This window comes from Drosophila yakuba, chromosome 3R (assembly GCF_016746365.2).
Source record: "Drosophila yakuba strain Tai18E2 chromosome 3R, Prin_Dyak_Tai18E2_2.1, whole genome shotgun sequence".
NCBI lineage: Eukaryota > Metazoa > Arthropoda > Insecta > Diptera > Drosophilidae > Drosophila > Drosophila yakuba.
The window spans coordinates 21,647,271-21,670,767 of record NC_052530.2 but is presented as its reverse complement, the minus strand read 5'-3'; the positions used below and the strand labels follow the sequence as shown (position 1 = coordinate 21,670,767).

The window sequence follows — 23,497 nt, the reverse complement described above, 5'->3', positions numbered from 1 at the left end:
TTCAGGCCTTGGCTAACTGCATTTGCCGCTGGCCAATAAATAATTACGGGCACGTACAGCGGATCTGCTTGATGAAGTGGGTGGTGGGGTGGTGTGATGGCATTGGGTGGGTTAAGTTGTGCGAAGCCCAACGCATGTCAATGTCATTGCGTGCCCAGCATGGAAAATGGGTTTTTGGGGGCCGGGGGTCAACCTGCTGACGTCCTTCGATGACCTCCGGCCGGCCAATGAACTGCAGGTTGCATGACACACAAAAGCACAAAACTGGGCTAACCGCCATTTGCATGCCAACCTGGCCAGCAGTGACCTAGGATGCGTTTGGAGCTCGAAAGGAAATCCTTCTGCAGTCGCTACGTGCCGCAGCTGCAAGGAAACCACACAAGGCTCACCTCGTCCAGAAATAAGTAAAGGATATAAATAGCGTGCGCTTTTAGAAGACGTCGTTCTACCTGAGAAGTCGGAGGATTTATTGGCCAAACAAAATACTAAGCCATCACAATTAATTGCGCAGAAGAAATGGTGTCTTATGTTGAACTCCGCATTCTCATTGTGCATCAAGTTATTTCTTTATTTATTATTTATTAAGTGCAGAATCCGTACATCTTAATATTGTATCTTAACATAAGAGAAGAGAAATATTCTTAAGAATTACCAAACACTATATACAAATTAGTGAAGTAGGAGATGAAATCATACTATGAATTTAAAAGAGGAGTTCGCCTTGAAGTAGGCAATAGTTTTTGAAAATATAATTTTCCATAATGAATCGATAATCTCTATGCACTAATGGGAAATTAATCACTATACGTTTATTACCGCTCTACAAAGTTAAGACAAAGTATGGTGTCCGATTAGCAACTTCCGGCGAAGGTACTTTCGTTTATTAGCCCTGTTGCTTCGAATCTCAAGTCCTTTGGACTGCTATCAGCTGATATTACCTGATATTGTGTGACGTTAATGGCCAGTCTGTATAAGTCGACGAACTGTGCCTAATTAGCTGCCAATGTGCGAAAGAACGACCAAATCCCAAGCGCCCTAATCCAAACTTATCTGGAGTGTGCTATTTCCCCTTGTGACTTAGCGGTCACTTTAATGTTAATGGGCCATCAAGTGTTGGGATTAAGATCTCAGTGCACTTTTATGATCTGAGAATCTATTATAGCTGAGAATCTAGTGGTGGGGATTAAGATCTCAGTGCACTTTTATGATCTGAGAATCTACTATAGCTGACTTTGAAATGTTAGTAGCGAGAAGGCAGCCAGTTCACCCAGAGTTCCATTCACGAATGAATATTATCAGCTGAAATGGGAGGTTTATCCTCGGAAAATGTTTAAACGCTTATGACATCGCCGGTGTTTTAGCTTATGGTAAATTTCAGTAGGGAGACATCTGATGGCTTTCCTGTCACGCTGGTCAACAAAGCTATCCATAAATTCTGCCTCGCGACCGTACCGGGGATTTTACGCTGTCACATTCCTATCAGTATCTTGTATCCGTATCTGGAGCAGTATCTGTAAATGTATCTGTATCTGTAGCTTCACCTGTTTCTGTAGCTGTATTCGAATCTGGATCTTTGCTGGCGCATGACTCCTGTTGACTCAGCGCGACTTTCGCTGGCGGATTCGTGCGCAAATATTATTTACGACAGTTGACATTGACTTATCTCCTCCAGAATGGGGGTTATCTAGAACTATGGCTACTATGTGGCCTGACCATCGCTGTGACTGGGGGTAAACTGGATGTGTTTGGCCAGGTCTAGACTCTAGACATTAAACTGCGACAGTTTATCTAAAATGAGGTTCTATTAGCCAGGAAAAGGCAATATTAGATCATGACATATGAAGCACAACCACATATTTGCTATAAAAACCTTATAAAAATATTTAAATAATTTAGAAATAAATAAAGAGATTAAAGTGACTGCTCACAAACTGAAGATAATATAACAGCGTTGCTAGCTTAATGGCTAGCCATTTGTTAGCTGTTAGTATCTTTAATTAAGTTAGTTTCGCTTATTTATGGCTGTTTTATTTCCCTCGTAGGAAGTTGAACCCGGCAGCAATTCCAGCCATCTATTGTCCTCTTCAGCTCATTAACACACACTCATCAGGGCGGCCATCCTGTTGTTTTACGGCCCACTTTGACCCCGGACGGAGAACAATGGCAATCAAATCCTGGGGACAGGAGCAATAATCCATCACATGTCACCAAAGTTATTTCGAGTTCGTCTGGTGACCGGCATATTCTAGGGGAAAATAGCGAGATTTTCCAGGGTCAGGAGCAGAGGTCAGCAATAGTTTAGAGTCGGATTTGGATTCGGTTCAAAGTTGAGTGCGCCCAGGGAGTGAAAATAAATCGGCGTTGATTGCCCGAAACTGATGTAACCGACCTGCCGCAACATCCGAAGGATACACCGAAGGATACAGCGAAGGATACCCGTGATTTGAGCGGCAGACAGTGCGTTAAACCCACCTCGTGTCTTTGACCGCCACTCCTGGCTGATGGATGTGAATTTAAATCCACTTAAATCCACTGAAATCCACTTAAATCCCTTTACAGCGCCCATACAAACGATTCCCTTGTATGCAAATCGGAAAAATGGATAATGGCTAATGGCACCACACTAACAACTGAATTACAATATAAACAGTATGCACCGCATTTAAGAGATGCGCCGAGGCATTTCTCATAAAAGTCCCCCTGGCCAGCGACTTATAATTGGGAATCGATGGCCACAAAAGCCTCGAGTGCTCGAGCATTTTCCTGGAAATGAATCGAGGGGGAAAACTTTCCGCAGCTGCACTCAAAGAAAGCCAATAAAACTTGGTCAACTCTCAAGTGACGATCAACGTGTTTGTCAAGGTTAAAGCGAGTCCTATTGCTCCTCGAACGACCAAATGATGGGGGAAACTGCAGTCAAGGTCAGGCAGGGTGGGGGTGGTTTGGGTGGTTGGGTGGTTGGGTGGCTTGGGGTGAGGTTGGATGGCTTTGGAGCCAAGCAAACAAAACGGTCGCCAATGGGAAGCGGATGCGACGACAAGGCAATTACCATAATTGCCGTACACATGTGCGTACAAGTTGGCTGCAAAACCGATGATATGCATGCATACATAAGTTCAGCAGCTTTGGTTCAAGGACACTCTTCCAATGGCACCGAAAGGATTGGGATTGCGACTGGGAGTTGAATTGCAAATAGTTTGGCCATTAGTTGTCATGCAATTTGCATGACCTAATGAGCTATACGACGAGACCCACATGTCAACCTGTCGAAGTGTTTGTGGTATATTGACCCGATTCCCAAACAAACTTGGCATAATTCTCATTATTTCAGCATTATGTTCATTATTTTCACGCCTTTCCCGTGTTTCCCGCTGCTCGCGCAGCTGTTGGCCATTTGGATGGGGGCCAGTTCTCTGGCAGACCAGAAACTTTGGCTAGAACAAGACCCAAGCTGGCTATTTTGGGATGCCGCGTGAAAAGCCCTTGGCAACAGCATCTAGCCAAACTGATCGAATAACCAAACAAATGCAGAAATGACCAAAACACAAATATGGCGTCTTCTTTATCGCTCGCCATTATTTATAGACCAGTTGGTTTTGACTGATAACAGAGGCTGATCACAAATTTGCATGATTCACAGTTTAAAATATTGGATAAGTGTAAAAATTCCCTTTTTATTGCTTTATTTTTAGGTAGCAAGTCTGCTGTGGGACAACGTTGCGTATGAGTAACGTTAGATAAGATTATTAATTTAAAGCGAATGTAACGTCAAAGCTGCATGGTAATCTGAGTTCTTGTTAAATCTTTATGGGTACTAAACGCTTTTCTTATGAATAAGTGAGATATAAATGGAATTTTAAGGAAAGTACTTCCCCACAATTTTCGATGACCTCTAAATTAAAATACACCTGACCAAATGCGCAATATAATTGTGAAAAATTGACAAGCAAATCGTGAATGTCAATGAAACTCCAAAGGGATTGATTTGTAGTATTCTAAATTTATGAATTCCCCTCGAAGTCAGCTGACCCGCAAATAATCTTTGGCTGTAAATCGAGGGCGCGGTTTTTGAGTCAAGTGTGTCTATAAAAATCACGACGTTGATTGGAGGACTTTATCGGTCAGATAGCTCTCCCCGAATTCCACCGTCTGGCTAATTACACATATCTAATCTGACGGAGTTCTTTTTCTAGCTACTGATGTGTTTAGCTTTAGACTTATTACTATATAGTCATATACTCATGTCGCCCCAGTCATGCGACCAGATATTTCTGCCTCGCGTGGTGGCAATCTTTATGTCCAGCTAAAATTGGATGTTTGCTGATCACTTAATACCCCCAAATGACACGGCTTACGGCTTGTTTTTGTATGTCAAGTTTTATGGGAAACGTATTATTTAAAAAAGGGATTAAAGTTTATTGAACTAAAGTGCTATTATTAGCTGACTATTAGAAACTGTAATTTTGGAAAGCATTGTCAGCTGCTTTCTTATCCCAAACGTATTAGAGTAGGCACTGAGTTGACCATCCCCAGTGAAATATAATTGAAACAAGATGTTTGCCAAGCTGCGCAAGATTTATCCCAGTGGAAAGGCGGTTCGACTTTCCAGCGAACAATGCTGCTCAAAGGACCTGAACAATGCGGAAAAGGATTCCAATGTCAAGGTTAGCTAACTAACATCCTTATACCAAGTCCACTAAATTCCCCCCCAGAAAATGCGAGCCGAATATCTCATAGAGCGAATGCAGCGGCTTCTGCTCTTCCTGACCGTCTTTCTCCTTTTTGCCGTGGTGATCTTCACCGTCTTCAAGTTCCTGATAATGGAGCCGCTGTACGGGATCAGGGATAACAATGTGACAATTGGATCTGGCATGGCCACGGTGATAGTGATGCATGTCCTGGTGACGGGCTATATCCTGCGCCTGATCTTCATCCAGGAGTTCTCGAGCATGGAGAAGCTGGAGGTGTGGGCCGAGTGGGAGGTGCAGGTGCCACCGCCCATCCAGATTCATGGGCCAGTGTTCATTGTCCTGCTGCTGATGTCCTACTGCTTCCTGATCATTGGCTTTCCCATTGCCACCTTCTTTGCCCTAAAGTTTGTGGTGCTCAAAAGTTTTGCCCACATCGATGCCGATATTATTTCGGCCATTTGCACCGTGGTTGCCGTTCATGCAGCAGTTGGCTTCTTCATTTACCGAGCTATCTATGCAAAGAGTGCCACCGTCAAGAGCACCAAAATATCGCTGTAAACAAATTGTATCTCTACATTTTGACTATCTTCAATATAGCAAATATACATCTCAATACTTTCTTCTTGCACAATGATTCTGTGTATATAACTCAAACACTTCCTGCTTTCATCATCTGGCTGACATATTTCCGTGAAAATGGTATTCGCCAATGCAAAAATACTACCCACGCAATGATTTCTGTTTGGGTTGAAAGCAATATGAGTTGGAAGCGCATTTCAGCTGTCACTCGTCCATCCCGCGATTTGGACTTCTTGACGGGCACATGTCCAGCGATTTCTTGGTGGACAAAGAACGACTGCAGCCTAAGACTTTCCGCGTGGAAAGTTTACGCGACATGGCCAATGCCAAGTTTAAACTGCACAACGTGATCTTATTTATTGCCCATATCAGACGATTTTTGTCAGCTGCCATGTCATGGTCTAAATATTTTTAAAGTCTTTGACGACATTGAAAAGTTGCAGGTGGTTAAGGTGCAATACTTGCACAAGCGAGAGTTAAATTAAAACATGTCTATTACTCTTACCATTTTTCCTAGCAGATTTACGACATGAGAAGGCAGCATTTCTGTAGTGACAGTTCCATTATCCATCTGCCAGCAGGAATTAGTGTAGTTTGATCCTAATACAACGTGAAGCTGAGTCTTTACTCGCATTGACACCCCTGTGAGGGGCAATTAAATGCTTGGGCGCCAATAAGAAATGTCGCTTTATTGCCACATTTATGCGATGCACACGCGGCGACACCAACAAGCCAAAGAAATATCAAAAACAAAGGCCCGCCGAGAAATTCGCATATTTATTTGTTCTAGATGAATGGCCGCGTATATTGTAACAACTTGCTGTTAGAATGCTGTTGGCCCGAGCGCAGCTAGTGGACTGAGTAAACAAACAGTTGGCAGCAAGTAAACAAATGGCCCAGAGCAACAGGTCCGCTGCCGTCCAGCATCTTGCCAGGCGCATGTGCGGAAATTGCGGAAAAAAAGACCGATTAATCGCTAACTAAAATTCAGAAAACAGTCTTTAAGTAAGTGTATTCACTCATATCCAAAATTGATTAGAAGCACTTTAAAACCAATAACTAAACAAATAATATACTTTCAAATTCAAAGTTAAAACTGAAAAACCGTTAGTGGGCTGCCGTAAGGGATAAAAAAGGATAAGCGAATGGCAGCATTACATCATCAGTTGCGCCATCTAGCGAGCTGCGCTGCATAATCCAGTAGATGTCGCCACCGCAAATTTAAATATAATCGTTACTTATACATACATATTTTCAATCGGGGTCTTCGCCATAATTTGACCAAAAAAGGTGGAAGAGTTTTTAAACTGCCAATAAATATAGCTAACTATCCCAATCACTATTTTTATTATTTTCGGAAAAAATGGTCAGAATGTTAAAAGAATAAAATTTTTGTACTTCTAATTACCAATACTAACCAACACAATCCCGTTTTGACCGATTCTGTTAAAATAATTTTTTGCCAAATTTTCGCATTTTTTGTAAGGGGTAACATTATCAAAAATTGCAAAAAATATGACAAAAATTTCATTTTTTTTGAAAACACAGTTCGATTGGAAATTTAATTACGAACTCGACGAGGTATGACATTCCATATTCGGACCAATATTTCGAATGTTCTGATAAAAATACACCAAAAAAGGTTGCAGGCGGTTTTTTTCAAAAAATATCTGTAATTTAAATCACTTCTTCAGAGAAATTCATATCACTGAATGTTCAATCGATCGATATCTGCCCACTTACAAGTTGCCTGGTGTGAATTCCTCATAGTAATAGCTCGAAAAACAGTAAGCCAAAATGTCGATGATGTTCAATGCGGAGTGGGGCTACCTGGAGGCCCTAACGCGTGGCTTCAAGAACGGCATGTTGAAGCACTCGGACTATCTAAATCTAACCCAGTGCGAGTCCCTCGAGGACGTAATGATCAGCATCCAGGGCACCGACTACGGCCTCATCTTTGGCGGCGAAAAATCAGAGCCATGTGTGGAGGTGATCGAGCAGTGCCTCAGGGATCGCCTGCTTCAGCAGTACTCGTACATACGCAGCCATTCGACGGAGCCGCTGACCACCTTCATGGAGTTCATACGTTACCCGTTCATGATCGATAACGTGGCGCTTTTGGTCGCTGGCCTGAACAACCGGCGATCCATGAAGCGTCTGCTAAGAATGTGCCATCCGCTGGGCGAATTCGATCAACTGGGCGCCATCGAAGTGGCCACTAATTCCGCGGAGCTCTTCGATGCCGTCCTGATTGACACGCCCATTGCTCGGTTTGTGCCACCCGATCTGCCCATGGAATCACTGCGTTACCTCGACGTGGAGATTGTGCGAGCCCATCTGTACCGCTCCTATCTGGAGACCTTCTACGACTATTGCAGCCAACTGGGCGGCAACACCGCCGGCGTGATGACCAATCTGTTGTCCTTCGAAGCGGATCGTCGGACAATCACTATAGCAGTGAACGCTATTGGCAGTGATATCAGGTATATATATTGTAGCAATTATGAAATTCTTTCACTCACAATTGCATCAAACACTCAGTGCGAAGGATCGTCTCAAGATGTTCCCCACCTGTGGCTACCTGCCCAAGATAGCCTTGGACGCCATGTCTTCTTTGAATGACGCGGAAAAGATAAGGGATGTGTGCAATGTGTTCGACGGCTATGGCAAAATGTTCGACAACTTGGAGCGGGACACGGACGGCATGATCACGCTGGAGGACCGCTTTCTCATGATGGAGGCCAAGAAGAATGTGCAGACCTTTCTGCAGCAGTACCACTTCGGCATCTTCTACTCGTTCATCAAACTTAAGCTGTTGGAGTGCCGCAATATCGTGTGGATCAGCGAGTGCATAGCGCAGCGCCAGACGGACAGAATCTATGCCTACATTCCCATACCCTTGGACTAAGAACTTTTTTTCGTTCCTTCTTCGCTGTGAAATGTTTCTCGTTCCTTTTGGTTTTAAATCTTAAATGATAGTTTAAGTTCAGGTTTTGAAGTGTTATAAATAAAACAGTTTAAGTTCAGGTTTTGAAGTGTTATAAATAAAACACAAGCATAACAATTAGGCATTGATCTGTTAGCACTTATTTCAAGTTCGTTGTAGTCCATTTGAATATTGGCGCCAAATTTATTTCGTTTGATTTGCGTCCCAGCTAACCCGCCACCAGAGGTGTGTGCATTTGCTAACCAATCGATATCAACGACATTATCGAAACATATCGATAATAATCGACTTAAGGCCATCGATGCCAGACGCAGCGATGCTTGTTGCACATCACTAACAACGATGTTGGCAAATGAAACGAACAAGCTGCTGCTTTCCTCGCAGCAGGAAAAGCCAAATCACTACACGTAAATAGCTGAAAACTAATGCAAACAATGTTTGAAGTGACGTGCAACCTCTCTGCGTACCGTTTCAGCTACCTGAAGGAGTTCCGCGTGGAGCAGTGCCAGTCGTTTTTGCAGCACAAGTGCAACCAGCATCGCCCCTTCGTCTGTTTCAATTGGCATTTTCAAAACCAGCGTCGGCGTCGTCCAGTGCGAAAACGCGATGGCACATTCAACTACAGTGCGGATAACTATTGCACCAAATACGACGAAACCACTGGCATTTGTCCCGAGGGCGATGAGTGAGTAGAAAATAATGTGAAATCCGTAGGCTACCAATTCCCCGTGAAATCGCTGAACGATTGCAGCAGTAGTCAGTAGTGGAGGAGAAAGAGGATGAGACAGCAATAGCGAACGACGTAGTATTTTTTTTTTGTTTCCTCTTTGCGCTCTCCTTCCTTCGCGATGTGTGTGTATCTCTTGTCTTCGTGTTTACAAACAAAAACCAAGGTGCGAGTGTGTGCAAGGGGCTGAGCGGGGCAGCGACAAGGGGGGCTTGGCGTTGTCTGTAAAGCTAAAAGTGAAATTGTAAGTGCGTATGTGGGCGTGCTGATTGGGGTGGTGGTTGTTTTGGCTGTATCTGTGTATCGGTTTGTAGGCGAGGTCACCACCGTGCAAAAGTGAAAGTGATTCCAGCTCTATTGGGCTAGCAAATTCTTATCAGCATCCGTTTTGTGGTGGTTGTTGCTCTCTTGTCGCATGTATGTATACATGCACAGACGCGCACACGAACATACGCACACAAACACAGCGAGGCACAGACGAACGGCATCGCTACAAGTGTGTGCGTCATTGTTTTTATTGCGTTTCGCTTTTGCGTGTTTTCTTCTTCGTTTATTTTGATTTTCCCCCGGCAGCTTCGAAATGTACAGTTATTGTGGCTGGCGAGCTTTGGAGAAAAGCTCGGCGAAGCGCAAGAACGGGCTAAAAGTAAAACGCAATTACGCTCTGCGAGAAACAACAACAAAGTCTGAGTTTATGACCCAGACTCGAGGCCCGACCTCTGACCCCGACCCCTGTTCGATCTATTTATTATTGTAGTCTTCAGTCTACAGGGTATAAACGGGTATACACCTGAGTTGAAAGTGGAAAAAAAGCTGTTTTAGTTTAGAAAGGGAAAATACTAAGGCTAAAACTATTAATATCAATTCATTCATCTCTAATCACTATTAACTATAAAAATAACGTTAATAACTGGGGTGCTTATAAACTAGAACAAAATTTGTGTAATATTCAAAAGGCTTTCGATTCTAGATATAAAATGTTTTTTTTTATTTTAGTCCTGTTTGGAATTAAAGGGTATCACACAGTCCGTTCACTTAGACTTAGCGCATGATTTGACGTCACTAAAACTCCCTTTCTCCTCTTTTAGATGCCCCTACTTACACCGCACTGCTGGAGACACCGAAAGGCGATACCATCTGCGCTACTACAAGACATGCATGTGCGTCCACGACACCGACAGCCGTGGATACTGCGTCAAGAATGGACTACACTGCGCCTTCGCCCACGGCATGCAGGACCAGCGCCCACCGGTTTATGACATCAAAGAGCTGGAGACCCTGCAGAACGCGGAGAGCACACTGGACAGCACTAATGCTCTAAATGCCCTGGACAAGGAGCGCAATTTGATGAACGAGGATCCCAAGTGGCAGGACACCAACTACGTGCTGGCCAACTACAAGACAGAGCCCTGCAAGCGCCCACCGCGCCTGTGCCGCCAAGGATACGCTTGTCCACAGTACCACAATAGCAAGGACAAACGTCGCTCGCCCAGGAAATACAAATACAGGTGAGCTTTACCCTTGAATTCATCTTAAAGTCAGTTTTAAACGACAATGTACTACTGTTTCAGGTCCACTCCTTGCCCCAATGTTAAGCACGGTGAGGAATGGGGAGAACCGGGAAACTGCGAGGCCGGCGATAACTGCCAGTACTGCCACACACGCACCGAGCAGCAGTTCCACCCGGAGATCTACAAGTCGACCAAGTGCAACGATGTCCAACAGGCCGGTTACTGTCCGCGCAGCGTCTTCTGCGCCTTTGCGCATGTGGAACGTAAGTATAAAGGATTCGCTGTGCTCCACAACCAGTTGTAGGGATTTCGTTAGGGCCACGTTTCGTTTTACCAGTTCTAACTCTATGTTTGTCTTCTACTCGCCTCATCAATCAACCCGCAAATCTGTTTCAAACTACCTATCGAATCCTTTGAATCCATATGCATCAATCAATGTTTGCTCGGTGTTGCTTGTCCATGTAACAACTCCCAATCCAAATAAAGCATGCTCAATTGACGAGAAGGCGCGGGATCACACGGTATCCCTAAGCGAGCTTATTTCCAATGCGTATCCTGATTTAAAAGCCCAGGATGCGTTTCAAAGGGGCGATAATGTACGTATTACCGAACCAATAACACTCACCCAAAATAACGCCATCGATTCGCATCGCCTAAACCCAAACATACTACCACACATCGTTTGCCGCTCTAATCCAGCTAACCATCATCAACTAACTGCTTAACATCGTCAATAAGCCATTTAATCATTTGTCCTGCTCTCCTCGATTTTTCTTTTCGTTTCGTTCTCTTAGTTGTTGAACATTGATGGTAATAGCACCAATAAAATGTTGGTAGACGCTTTGGAAAATACAACAAATTTCAGCAAATTTTTAAGTTTCTCACGACCCCTGGACAGTCGTTGTGAGTATCCAAGAGTCCTGACATGCGTACGCCTAAGTTATGCACTAGAATTTCGTTCTCCGTGTTGGTTGTGGACGAAGAATATCAAGCGCTTAAATAGCAAATGCCTCGCCTAACTGAAACTCAATAATTTTTTGTCTTCACTCTTTGCAAGCAGCTTGCTCACTGGACGATCCGCGCGAGAACTCATTGTCGGCGAGTCTGGCCAATACTAGCTTATTAACACGTTCCTCGGCGCCAATTAACATTCCTAATACGACTCTAAATAACTCAATTAACGGTAAGTTATCAACGGCCCACGAGTGTCAATAATTGCTAAAGCTAATACTCATTCCATTTGCACAGATTTTAACTCAGGTGGCTTCGCCGTCAACATTCCCAGCAGCTCGCTCCCCTACAGTCCCACCAACCATGCCAATATCTTTAACGTGGACGCCTTCAACTATGGCGGCTCAAACAAACTCAGCAATTCCCTTTCGGCCACCCAGAACGATAGCAGTCTCTTCTTTCCGTCGCGCATTATATCGCCTGGCTTTGGGGATGGCTTGTCGATTAGTCCTTCGGTAAGGATATCCGAATTAAATACCATACGCGACGACATCAACAGCAGCTCGGTGGGAAATAGTCTGTTTGAGAACACTCTTAATACGGGCAAGAACGCGTTCAGCCTGCAATCTCTGCAGTCGCAAAACAACAGCGACCTGGGCCGCATCACCAATGAGCTGCTCACAAAGAATGCTCAAATCCATAAGTTGAACGGACGCTACGAGGACATGGCATGCAAGCTAAAGATCGCGGAGCTCCATCGGGATAAGGCCAAGCAGGAGGCGCAGGAGTGGAAAGAGCGCTATGACTTAGCACAGATACAGCTCAATTTGCCAGCAGAACTTCGGGACTTGTCCATACAGAAATTGAAGCAATTGCAGGTTAGTCGCTATATTATTTTCCCAATTTAATCGATTTAACATGCTGCCATTTTAGTCAAAGCTGCGCACCGATTTGGAGGAGGTCGACAAAGTATTATATTTAGAAAATGCCAAGAAGTGCATGAAGTGCGAGGAGAACAATCGCACGGTAACTCTGGAGCCGTGCAACCACCTGTCTATCTGCAATACATGCGCTGAATCGGTCACCGAGTGTCCCTACTGTCAGGTGCCGGTAATAACCACACACACCTAGAACATGTTTTATCAGCAACAGGACCACAAGTGGCCCTTTGGCTGAAAATCGGATAGGAAAGGGGATTCCGATAGGATATGAATGGATCATGGGGATCAAGACCGCGAACAGCATGACAATGTGGTACTCACAAAGCAAACTTTAGTCATAAGCAAAACGTTGAAACTTTTGATCACTTAGGATTTGACACAAGCCTACTACTTGTGCAAGTGGCAAGGAATATATAATTTATATTTTCAATCTACGCTAAATATGCAAATTATCGTCATGAATATTAGCAACTACTAGGCACAAACTATTAATTGAATTAGATAGCAACTCTAAGCAAATAAGTATATAATTTTATTTTTGTTTATCTATTCTCAAATCGAATACAGGAAAAAACATTTTAAATTGATTTTTTTACTATGCTTTATGTAACCAACTCTTTTAATTTTGTTTAATATTCAGTGTTTAGGCATACATATTTTCTAATTTACTGCACGAATTTGCAATGTCTCATTTATTTTTTTTACCCACATATTTGTGTATCTCTATATTTGTATTTAAATATGCTACACTTTCAGTCATATTGTACTTTTCACTAGTATTACATAAGAAATTATGAGAACTAAACCATTACAAGATGTAATTGGTCGAAGGATATGATAAATATAAAATATATTAATTTTTCTAGACACTTTTAGCAATTGACTATTAACAAATTTATAGAAACCAACAAATTTAACAATATATTGTCGCATAGAAGGGCAGAAAACAACCACAAACAAACAAATACCACCAGTGATTTTATATAAGCCGATTTTCAAACTGTATTTTTTATGTATGTGTTTCAAACTTGTGAAAGCAAACTACAACTAAAAGCCAAGACAATGGTCATAAAATCAATGTAACTGACGGGTAATCAATCTTAGTCAGTACTCAGCTTTTATTTTTCTTTTTCCAAATGCACAAAAGTAATTATAGACGTTGAAACGAAAAGTAACTAAATGCGACAACGCTTTTCCTTATCGAAAGTAAATGTTGTTTTCTGAAAACCAAGTTGAATGTATTAAGACACTTTACTTTTATTTAGGTTTTGGTGGGTGCAGCGTGTGTAAACCAATGCCATTAACCAGTCACAAAATTACAAACTCACGTATATACTCTATTAGGTTACTTTGTGATTTGTATAGTGCTTTAAGTACTTACTTTGCAGTTGACTTCAATCTTCATTTTACTTTCATAGTCTCAACTGGACGCTTCCAATTTAGTAAAAGCAAAAAATGAATCGTCAATGTCAAAACGTAATATTTAAGTCATATAAAATCAAGCATTTGGCTGATGGTACAAGAACGAATATGAATAGATATATATTTATGGAAAATTTGAACGCAGATTCGATGAGTGTGATGTAGAAAGCATAAACAATAAAAGTAACTCGATACAGCGAAATGAACAGAGTTTAATGAAAATGTTAACCAGAGTTAATGTAAAACCGTCTTCAAAAACCATTGTATTTTTCTGGAAAAATCAAATTATGAAATGTAATCAATTGGACAATGTTGAATGAAACTGAAACGTGTTGTTAGCTAGTTGAGTTGAATTGATAAAGATGTAATCAAAATGAAACTGTTCTGGAAATGAATTGAATATGAACATGAATATGTAATGAACATAGGCATTTATTGGAAACAAAAGCAACACTATGAATATATACAAATGAAAAACTGAAATATATTATTACAAAGCTAACTAGGAAAGGCAGCGCAAAGGCTCTTATCTCTGTGTGTGTTTGTACTGTGTTTTGTAGAAGCCAAATCAGCAAGAAATACAAATAATTAATAAATATAACAATAAACAAATGTGTGTTAACTTATAAATGCTTTAATAGTTTATGATACAAGTGTACACAAAAAAACTAAAAATCACGAGAACAAATGATGAGAAAATTGGTTTTATAATGGAGCTGTTGAGTCGCAAATCTATTGTGTGTAATACCAAAACTAAACTAAATGCATACCTCTCTCAGAATATCCTTGACTCTCATCAACGGGCACAGTTTAAAGATTTGCTAATTTACTTTATAAATCTCCACGATATACATGGGATGTCTATCGACCTACACGTTCTTCAACCCCATTCATTCCAAACCAACCAATGCAAAGCAAAGCAATTTTACAACATGTCAAGAAATCCATTTCACGCCATCTAAACTGTGAAGAATCAAACAGAAACCAGATCGAAAAGTATATGTACGTTACATACATATATATTTATAGATGACACATGTATTTTGTATACGCTACTGTAAGAGTGATTTTTATGTGATTTTGAAACTACTTGAATATGTGATCCAGAAAAATATATAAAAAACAAAAAAGAACAAAAAAATACAAATATTTATATATATTAAATGCAAGCTCGCGACAGCAAACAGCAATAAAACAAATCAAATTGTAAACCAACTTGACTTTATGTACAACAACAATGACGACAAGCAAATATGTTGTACAGCTCCAGCTCCATTTAGAAAACAAAAGGCAAGCGAAGAAGGATTTTGGTAGTTGAAGAGATATGGACACACGTAGAATACTAAACAAATTGTCAAATGAACACGTAGACCAGAAAAAAACATCAAATTGTAATGACAAACCAAAAAAAGAACAAGCAAATAAATGTCTAAAATATCAAATTGAATTAGTAGCTAGCTTATAGGGTTCTCAAGTGAAAATTTACCAGAGGAAATACAAAACGAGTAACAAAAGCAAAGGCAATTACTTCTCTAGCTCTAGAACTAAGAACAAATGTTTGCTACCAATTGTTTCAACTAGTTAATCTATAATAAATTAACAAATTGTAGAAAACTGTAACTGAAGGTTTAACAAGCATAGCAAAACCAACAAAAAAAACATGACAACTCTGAACACCGAACAGGAATTTTAAATATGAAATCGCGGAGACCGAGCAATTTGCAATCGAAAGTACTGTCTAGTATTTTAAACTTGTCTACAACAATTATGAATCAAATGGATATATGCAGTTTTGTGCGAACCAAGCCCACACAGAAACACACAATAAGTGAAACACGACGAACTAAGTGGAATCAATATAAAAAGATTTTATTTTTTTTCTAGAATACTACAAATGTGTGTCAAGACCTAAATGAATTAAGCAGAATTTGAAACTTTTACTAGAAATAACCGCTGAACTAGATTCGAACAAATTCAACAGCTCTCTATAAGTTAACTTACAACTAGCCTAGGCTATAGGAAATATGACAAATATATTAATCTATATAGAATATCTATAAAAAATTTTATATCTAATTTGCGGTTCATGTCTCGGCTAAATCTCACTTCAGTTATATCAGTTTTAAATTATGTATCTTTTCTTTGTTGACCCCCGTTTATATGGGGATCGTCGAATGATATTAATATCGATGCACCGATATTGGTCGGATGCAATAAAGCTCTTAACTTATACAGTTTCTTATCGGGGATTTATTGGCGCGGAAACGCGGTCATAGCAATTAAATTTATCACTTGCAGTATACATTAAAGTACATCCCTTGATATTATAAAACCTAAAGACCAAAAACAATATTTGCTTAACGATGTTAATTTGCTTTATTATTTCCTTTTTGTAGTGACTCGCTTTATTTCCTCGCCTCAACGGGCAATGTTGTGTGTTATTGCTAAAGTTATTGTCAAGAGTGAATAATTATATATATTTAGAGAGAGACAGAATCAAGAAATTAGTAATTGTAATGTTTAAAATGGAAAACAAAATACAAACAATAGACTCGGATTCAAAAACACCCTTCCACATTGTAGAGAATAGAACCTTAACAAATCAATTATTGAACTAGTTATGCCCACAGTGGATATGAATGAATACAAATATTTGAATATTTATATACACATATTACGTATTACCTATGGATAGCATTATCAAATTATTATCAAGCAAATTGTGTAGCAATTTAGTTATGTATTTCGAAAACGAGAACAAATGTTTGTCCAAGGCGACCACACAAAGCAACAAAAGCATCTGCCTCAATCCGAATATACACACCTCTATATACATACTTGTATTTACGAACCTAAGTGTTGGCAATAATCGAGCGGACAGCAGGAGTTTCTATATAGGCATTTGCTATGGAGAGTTACTACTATGTAAACTATGCAATTAACAAATTGATAAATACAAATTACTATTTAAAAGAAAGATTAATAAAACCGTGTTTAAAGCAAGCCAGTTTTCCTTCCCCCTTTAGCGACTTCCTTTCCTAATTTGCTGATGAGAATGCCGCAATTTTTGCCCAGTTCTCTTTCCAATTTTTTTGTTTTTTTTTTTCGATTTTTTTTTTATTTTGCAGTCTGCAGACAAGACAAAGCCAAGGCGCTTGGTTCCCATGCGTGATTTCAATCTGGCCCAGCCACACAACCACAACAAAGAGCAGCAGAGAAGCAGCAGAGAAAAGGGCAATATAAAAGGTAAAGGCAGCGCAACATCGGCATCAGCAGCACAAAACTCGTAAGAATTTTAAAATGCACGATAATCGTTCAGTGATAGCTAAGCAAGCCGACAATGCCCCGGCTGCCTGCCTGCCCTGCCCTTGCACTGATCAAAAATCACTTCCCCATTTAAATGCATTCAGCTTTTCTAAAAAACTATATAAACTATTTGCGCAGATATCTTCAGATGTTTTTTAAATTTTAATACATTTACTAAATACATATTATTTTGTCAGCACACTAGTTAATCCATGCATTCTGGGTGGTCTCCCCCTGCAGATTTATTTTGTCAGTGCATCATCTCATCTCTGCCACTGCCACTTTAACCTGAGCCACCGAGGTCCAGGGAGCCAGTTTGAAACAAGGTAGGATGCTGCCGTTGTGTTGCTGTTGCTGTTGCTGCGATATCGCCGCGTTCGCGCGTTAAACACAAGCGCAACAATTTTTATTCTGTCAGCGAACGCGTGCCTGTATTTGTGTGGTCCCGGCCTCAAACTGGACTGGACCGTGGCTCCATGGGCTCCTGCTGCCTGCTGCCTGCCATCCTTACCATTCCAACCACCTCCATCTCCTTCCTCTGCCTTCTGATCTTGCGTGGCGATCTCACGCGCTTGCGCCTGCGCCGAGAAGCATTGTGAAGGAGCACACTGCAGTGCAAACTGGCGGGCATATCGGTGATTGTGGAGATGGTTAGCCAACTTGGCTGGTAGCTCGCTGGCTGGCTTATAAATAGGTTTTATGAGCGCAAAAGTGTTGCCATTTTTCATGCTGGCAAAATCTATGCCTCCAAAACCCGCCGCCACCATTAAACCAACTATTTTTAGATGGACATTTACAAGGGCGGCCCGGCGGAGGAGGAGATCTGCATCAGCGTCAGGCTTTCGCCTCGATCTCGATTCGTGTCCATGTTCTGCAGTGTTTCGCACGCTGCACGCTACACGCATTTCCACTCGAAACTTGTTCTCTGCGCCCGCTGCCATCGCTTCCCCCGCCGTGATTTGTAACACGATACATTTCGCCGCCGCCGCCGACCGGAGAAGTAAGGGTGTATATATAGGACCTACGATCCGATCCGATCCGATCCAATCCGAAACGATCCCTGCTGCTTCTAATGCATTTTTCAGCTCTTTTGCATCGCGACTGGGTCCGAGATCAGCTCATTAGGCATTTTTAATTTGACATCGCGCGCAATTTATGTGGGAATTTCACGGCGTGTACTTTGACTCATCTCAAAAGAGTCGCAACGAAACGAAACGAAAGACTTAGGCAGCGAACTTGGCGCGACTTGAGCTCTGCTCAAAAATCAATTTTCAATTTGCTGCAGTTGGTCGGGTTGGTGTGTGTGTTGGTGCGAGGGGAAAAGGCACCGGACGAGACGGAATGGGGCTCGTGTGACTACCTCTGGACCCGGACTAACTGACTGACTGACTGACTGACTGCCTGCCGTCCTGCCTGCAACATCCGCAGATCAAAGCCAAGCGATGGAGTGCGCAAGGCGACCCCAAAATCGAATGACAAGGAGACTACTGGCTTGTTAGTGGGACAACGAAGCAATGGATACCCTTAGAAATTCTAGTTCGTGTCTTTAATGAATATTATTTATATTTATTATACATATCCTGGAGTAATAAGGCGGGATATAAAGGATTATAAATTTTTTATATAAAGTAGTTAGCACTAGCTTACAAACCAACACATCAAAGTGTACATGCCACTGGAATAGAGTATCGAAAATCTATTTAACCGGCACAGGCGTTGACGTTGATGTTGGCCCCAACTTAACGAAGTGTTGCTCGACGGTCCCCGCCCTCCGGCCCTCCCCTTAACCCCTGGCTGCCGGCGGTCTCTGCATTCCGCGTGCGGTTTTTGCGGCCGGGCGGCATTTGGCCACGAGCGGCGCATAACAAAAAGGGAGTACTGGCTGGTTGGCTGACTGTATTGGCATTTCGAAATTGAAAACCCTGCGAAGATAAAAATGTGCAATTTTCTAAGACCCTAAAAGCACTTGAGTAGGAACAGCTTTCCGATGTTTCACCTATGATGGTGTTTTACGTGCTGTTGCTGGTCATCAACTTTCCATAATCGGCGCGCAGACAACAAACAACTTGAGCCTTCGACGCTGGCCGCCCGCTGGGTACCGTCCACAACAACAACGATACTAGCAGCGGCATCAGCAACAACAACAGCAACAACAACAATAACAACAAGAGCAACAAGCGCCACTTTGCTGTCAATTCAAAATGATAAAGCAAACAAATATTAACCCACTCCAAGTGGACGCATGTGGCTGCCGTCTCATGGCACTTTCTGACAGCCCAGCGACACTCGAGCCGTTCCGATCCGATCCGATCCGAGCCAAGACCGAACCGATCCCGGGATCTTTCACTGAGACTCTGGGACTCTTGGACTCTGGGACTCTCGGACTGTGGGAATGTGCCACGGCCTGCGTCGCCTTCGTTTCCCCACATTCAGAAAGACACACACTCGCCTTGCCACGGCTTAAATGCTGTTCCAGACCATAATGACTTTTAATTTTTATGGCACTGGCTGCCGAGGATGCCGATGCCGATGCAGCAAACAGCAACAGAGCAACAGCAGCCGCAGAGCTTAAGTCGCATATAATTCAAGTCCATCAACGCATGCGCTTCACTTGACCACCGCCATGATACACATTTAAATACGAGAGCCCATTCCCCTCAAGAAAATCCCCCTTGAACTGTTCGCCTGTCGCCTGCACGGCCACTTGAGAGGGCATCCATGTGACTCGTCTGCGTCTGGACTGAATCTATGCAGCTCCTCCAACTCTCCGCACTCCTCGAATGTGGATCTCCAGATGCGCACTGCTCGATGCTCGATGGTCGAGAGGCTCAACGTTGTTTAATATTTTAAGTAAGTGCTGCCGCTTGGCTTGTGGTGAGCATGGATGAAGCTCGATGGGATTGCTATTCCTTCTAAGATGCAGTCCAATTTGTTAACAACGTATCAGGAGTGCGGGCCCTTGGCTCGAAGTGGGTTATAACCTTTGAACAACAAATACTTTACTTTCTATTAAGTAGTCCTGGGAAATATACAAAAACTGGACTAGGACTTTATTTATTTGTTGCAAGAGTTAAAATAAGTTATAATGTTTCTGTACTTTTATGAATATCCTAAATCTTATTCCCAGAAAATGATGTCAGTTATCTAGTTTAATGCTTTTCCACCGAATAACTGGCATATGTTTCCATATCTGCCGACATTTGATTTGTGTACTGATTTGGCAGGAGTAACATTCCGCACATTTAGCTGCATTTTTGCGGTTTGTCTCGTGCAAAAACTGTTGACCAAATACGCGCCGCATGTGGCCAAAATGCCTTTCCTGTTCCAGCCTCCTTTTGGGCCAATGGGCACTGCTTACTCACCGTGTTCTGCTGCTGCTCGACTGCTGCTCGGCCGTTCGACTGCTGTTTAAACCGCATCGATCGCTGCCAGCTGATAGCACAATGGACCCACTGCACAATGATAACTATGCCGCTTACGACTTTTTGACTCTCGTGCCGGTCAGGATCAAAAGGAGCCCGGTTGACAAAGACACTAAGACACTTGGGATGAGACCCTTTTTATGTCCAGTTACTTGGACTCTGGCTGTGAATGTTTATGTTACAAGCCCCTCTCTGTTTTGCCCCTGAACTGAAACCATTCAGTGGCTGTTCGTGCCTTTGTGGTGGCAAATTCTTGGGAATACCGGAGGCACATCCATCCATTTGCCTAATTTCTATCTCGGCAGCAATTCCCCAATGGCATTTCACTTAGATTTATGTGAATTAAACAGCTTGGACACAGACACTTCCCCTCCCCTTCCTTCCTTTCCCTTCCCAATCCGAATCCCTGGTAGCCGTAAATGTCAACATCCATTAGAGACCTCAAACCGTTAGTGGCATTTGTCGCACGCTATGAGGCAGGCCGAAAGCAACCGCCGCAGTCACAACACAAGAGTCCCACAACTCGCAGCATGATTGAGTGCCTGATTCTCGGAATCAAATCGAAATATCGAAATCAGCATTGACTTTGATATAAGAGAACTGAACTGTGCCTGTTTCGATCGTTGTTAGTTTGCTGCTGATGCTACGAGCTACGATTTTAGCTGCCATTAACATCGGGCCATAAACAATATTAATATTCTCGTAAATATTAGTTGGTATCAGTTATTAAATTACCGCGACCTTCACAGGAGATAACCGAGCAAACCGGTGCGACGGGCCAAAGCACGCGTTATGGCCATTATTATTTGTTAATTATGTGGCCGCTCATGGTTCTCTCTAATGCCAGAGCCGCGCGACTTGTGCAGCCAAAACAAAAGACTTTGGCAACAAACTTGCCAGCAGCAGCCACAGCTAGCTCAGTGATCATAAAGCACTTCCAAAATTCAATGAACCCCAAGCGAGAGCGGCATAGTTGTGGACTCACAATCGAAATTGGCTATTAGATACTCTATATGAGAAAAATTCAGTAAAGAAACTGAATTCCTTATACTTTCCTTACTGCCTTAAAATACTTTTAATCAAGCTGATCTTTGTATATTTTAAATTAAAAAGTAACAGAATGGCTTTTCCCCCCTCACCCACCTGAAATCACATTACATAAGCCACATACCCGCACCCCGGGAAAGCGCATTAAAAAAAAAAGAAACAAAAATTCAAGTTTCATATCGAAGTTTTATGATCGAAACACCAACGAAAAGTAAGAGAAACAAAAAGAGCAAATCAGCCGCAACCCATGGCGTTGGTGGGAATGGTGGGATCCAAGCCGAAAATCATCCGCAGACCAGCAGGAAGGGATCGACGAGGACGTAGAGGTGGAGGTGGAGGTGAAGGTGGAGATGGAGACGATCCGGGCGAGGCAGCAGCAGCCATGTTAACAACTTCCATTAAAAGAAATTAAAAGCAGACGAAGACGCCGTTGGATGCGGACGCGCCATGGCGCACAGAAAATGGCGTTCCATCTGCTCTTTGGCATCTGACCATGGATTCCATGCCGCGCTGGAGCAAAGGAGCAGCTTGCTGGGCTCTCGAGCATCCAGTTGGCCAGCGAATGGTCTGGATATTTCCGGTACGTCTATTCGGAGGCTCTGGCCCACGGGAAAAGTATTTATCTTAACTTGGTAGATGAGTAATTCGAGTGCTACCTCTTTGCGTTGATGATACTTTCTGAAACTTCATGAAACTTCTCCAAAGTTCTCCAGAAGTCGTATATGAGGTTCTTTGTAAAGATCTTAGAAATAAGTGGTGTGAGTACTATGAAAATTCATTTTAGAATATTGTTTTATAAAGGGCTGATTTTAAATTAAATCGTTAAATACTTATATAAAAACCAAATTATTGCACTGTTTAAGGGCAATATTTTATATGTATCTATTTCACATTTTTCCCATGCAGCAACCTGTAAGTTGCCATTAAAATTCAATTTCAGCTTAGAACTGTCTTCCCATCAATATTCACATAAATCAATGCTGAACGAAATCTAATTACAGAAAGTAATCTGCGGCTTTTTATCTCGAAGGGCCTGGAAAGGCATTTTTGTTAGTTTATTTATTTAGTGCTTTATTTTTTTTTGCTTTTTAGCTGTTTTCTGTATTTTTTTTTGTGAGCAGTTTCGGCTAAGAGCTAAGAGCGCGATCTATATGATCGTGATTATGAGGCCCGCTGGCCGTCTCGCTTGCTCCACGGTCTGCGATGCCATTTATTCATGCTCATTAAGTGCTGGAGCGATTGTTGTCTGCCCATGGGCCCGGGATGGCTCGCATCGGTCTTCGCATCTGTGGCTGTGGCTGTGGCTTGTTCACGGTGTGTTGTGTATTCATTCACAAATGAGCGCCTTAAGCAGCTCCGCCCCACAGATACAGATACAGATACAAATGCAGAGGCCCAAACTCACACGGATACACACAGCAGCAAACGTAATGAGTTCGCAGCGCACACAAAGAAGTCAGAAATTTATGTGGCAGCCACATAGACTCTCATACACACACACATACACACTTTGTGTGTGGATGCCCCAGCATCCAAGCCTCGTATATCGAATACCCCCGCTACTTCAGCTTCTTCATCTTTAATTTGGTTCCGTGTATCTTGTTGATGGCGTTTTGCCTTCTCTTATATCTTTTGCCGCCACGACCAGCTATTGAATGTATTTCTTCTGTATTTCTCCTCATTCGATTCGTTGTTTTTTTTTTTTTGGTTTTATTTCGTTCGATTCATTTCAGTTTTTGTCGAAATTATGCTATGCTTTGCATTCCAGCGCGTTACCCAAAAGGAATAATGATATGCCCACCCCCTTGGAATCCGTTAAATGGGCAGGTGCACCTTGGCCCTTGGTTCTAGCCGCTTGGAAAGTGACAATTTCTTGGGCACACATTGACGGGCGTATTCCACGATTCGCGCTTGCCAAGTGACAGTGCAAATAGACCTGGTGCAACCGCACAA

General features: G+C 42.3%; 3 protein-coding genes across 4 annotated transcripts; all 3 read left to right on the top strand.

The window, feature by feature from the left end:
• The first annotated feature begins 4,456 nt into the window (after window positions 1-4,456).
• On the top strand, window positions 4,457-5,322 carry LOC6537854. The gene is made up of 2 exons (XM_002098359.4): window positions 4,457-4,664; window positions 4,713-5,322. Exons 1-2 carry the CDS (start codon window positions 4,554-4,556, stop codon window positions 5,247-5,249), a joined length of 648 nt encoding a protein of 215 aa, XP_002098395.1. The 5' UTR covers window positions 4,457-4,553; the 3' UTR covers window positions 5,250-5,322.
• A 1,641-nt stretch (window positions 5,323-6,963) lies between these two features.
• LOC6537853 (probable V-type proton ATPase subunit d 2) lies at window positions 6,964-8,296 on the top strand. The gene is made up of 2 exons (XM_002098358.4): window positions 6,964-7,753; window positions 7,812-8,296. Exons 1-2 carry the CDS (start codon window positions 7,068-7,070, stop codon window positions 8,176-8,178), a joined length of 1,053 nt encoding a protein of 350 aa, XP_002098394.1. The 5' UTR covers window positions 6,964-7,067; the 3' UTR covers window positions 8,179-8,296.
• Window positions 8,297-8,518: 222 nt separating this feature from the next.
• LOC6537852 (RING finger protein unkempt) lies at window positions 8,519-16,772 on the top strand. 2 transcript variants are annotated; one of them, XM_015193058.2, is made up of 9 exons: window positions 8,519-8,624; window positions 8,693-8,902; window positions 10,033-10,452; window positions 10,516-10,718; window positions 10,942-11,051; window positions 11,250-11,358; window positions 11,516-11,638; window positions 11,704-12,284; window positions 12,340-16,772. In XM_015193058.2, the coding sequence occupies exons 1-9, from the start codon at window positions 8,560-8,562 to the stop codon at window positions 12,535-12,537; spliced, it is 2,019 nt and encodes a 672-aa protein (XP_015048544.1). In that variant the 5' UTR covers window positions 8,519-8,559; the 3' UTR covers window positions 12,538-16,772. The 2 variants fall into 2 exon arrangements, with proteins under 2 accessions (XP_015048544.1, XP_002098393.1); XM_002098357.3 differs by lacking the exons at window positions 10,942-11,051; window positions 11,250-11,358 and having other exon boundaries at window positions 8,520-8,624.
• Window positions 16,773-23,497: the final 6,725 nt, after the last annotated feature.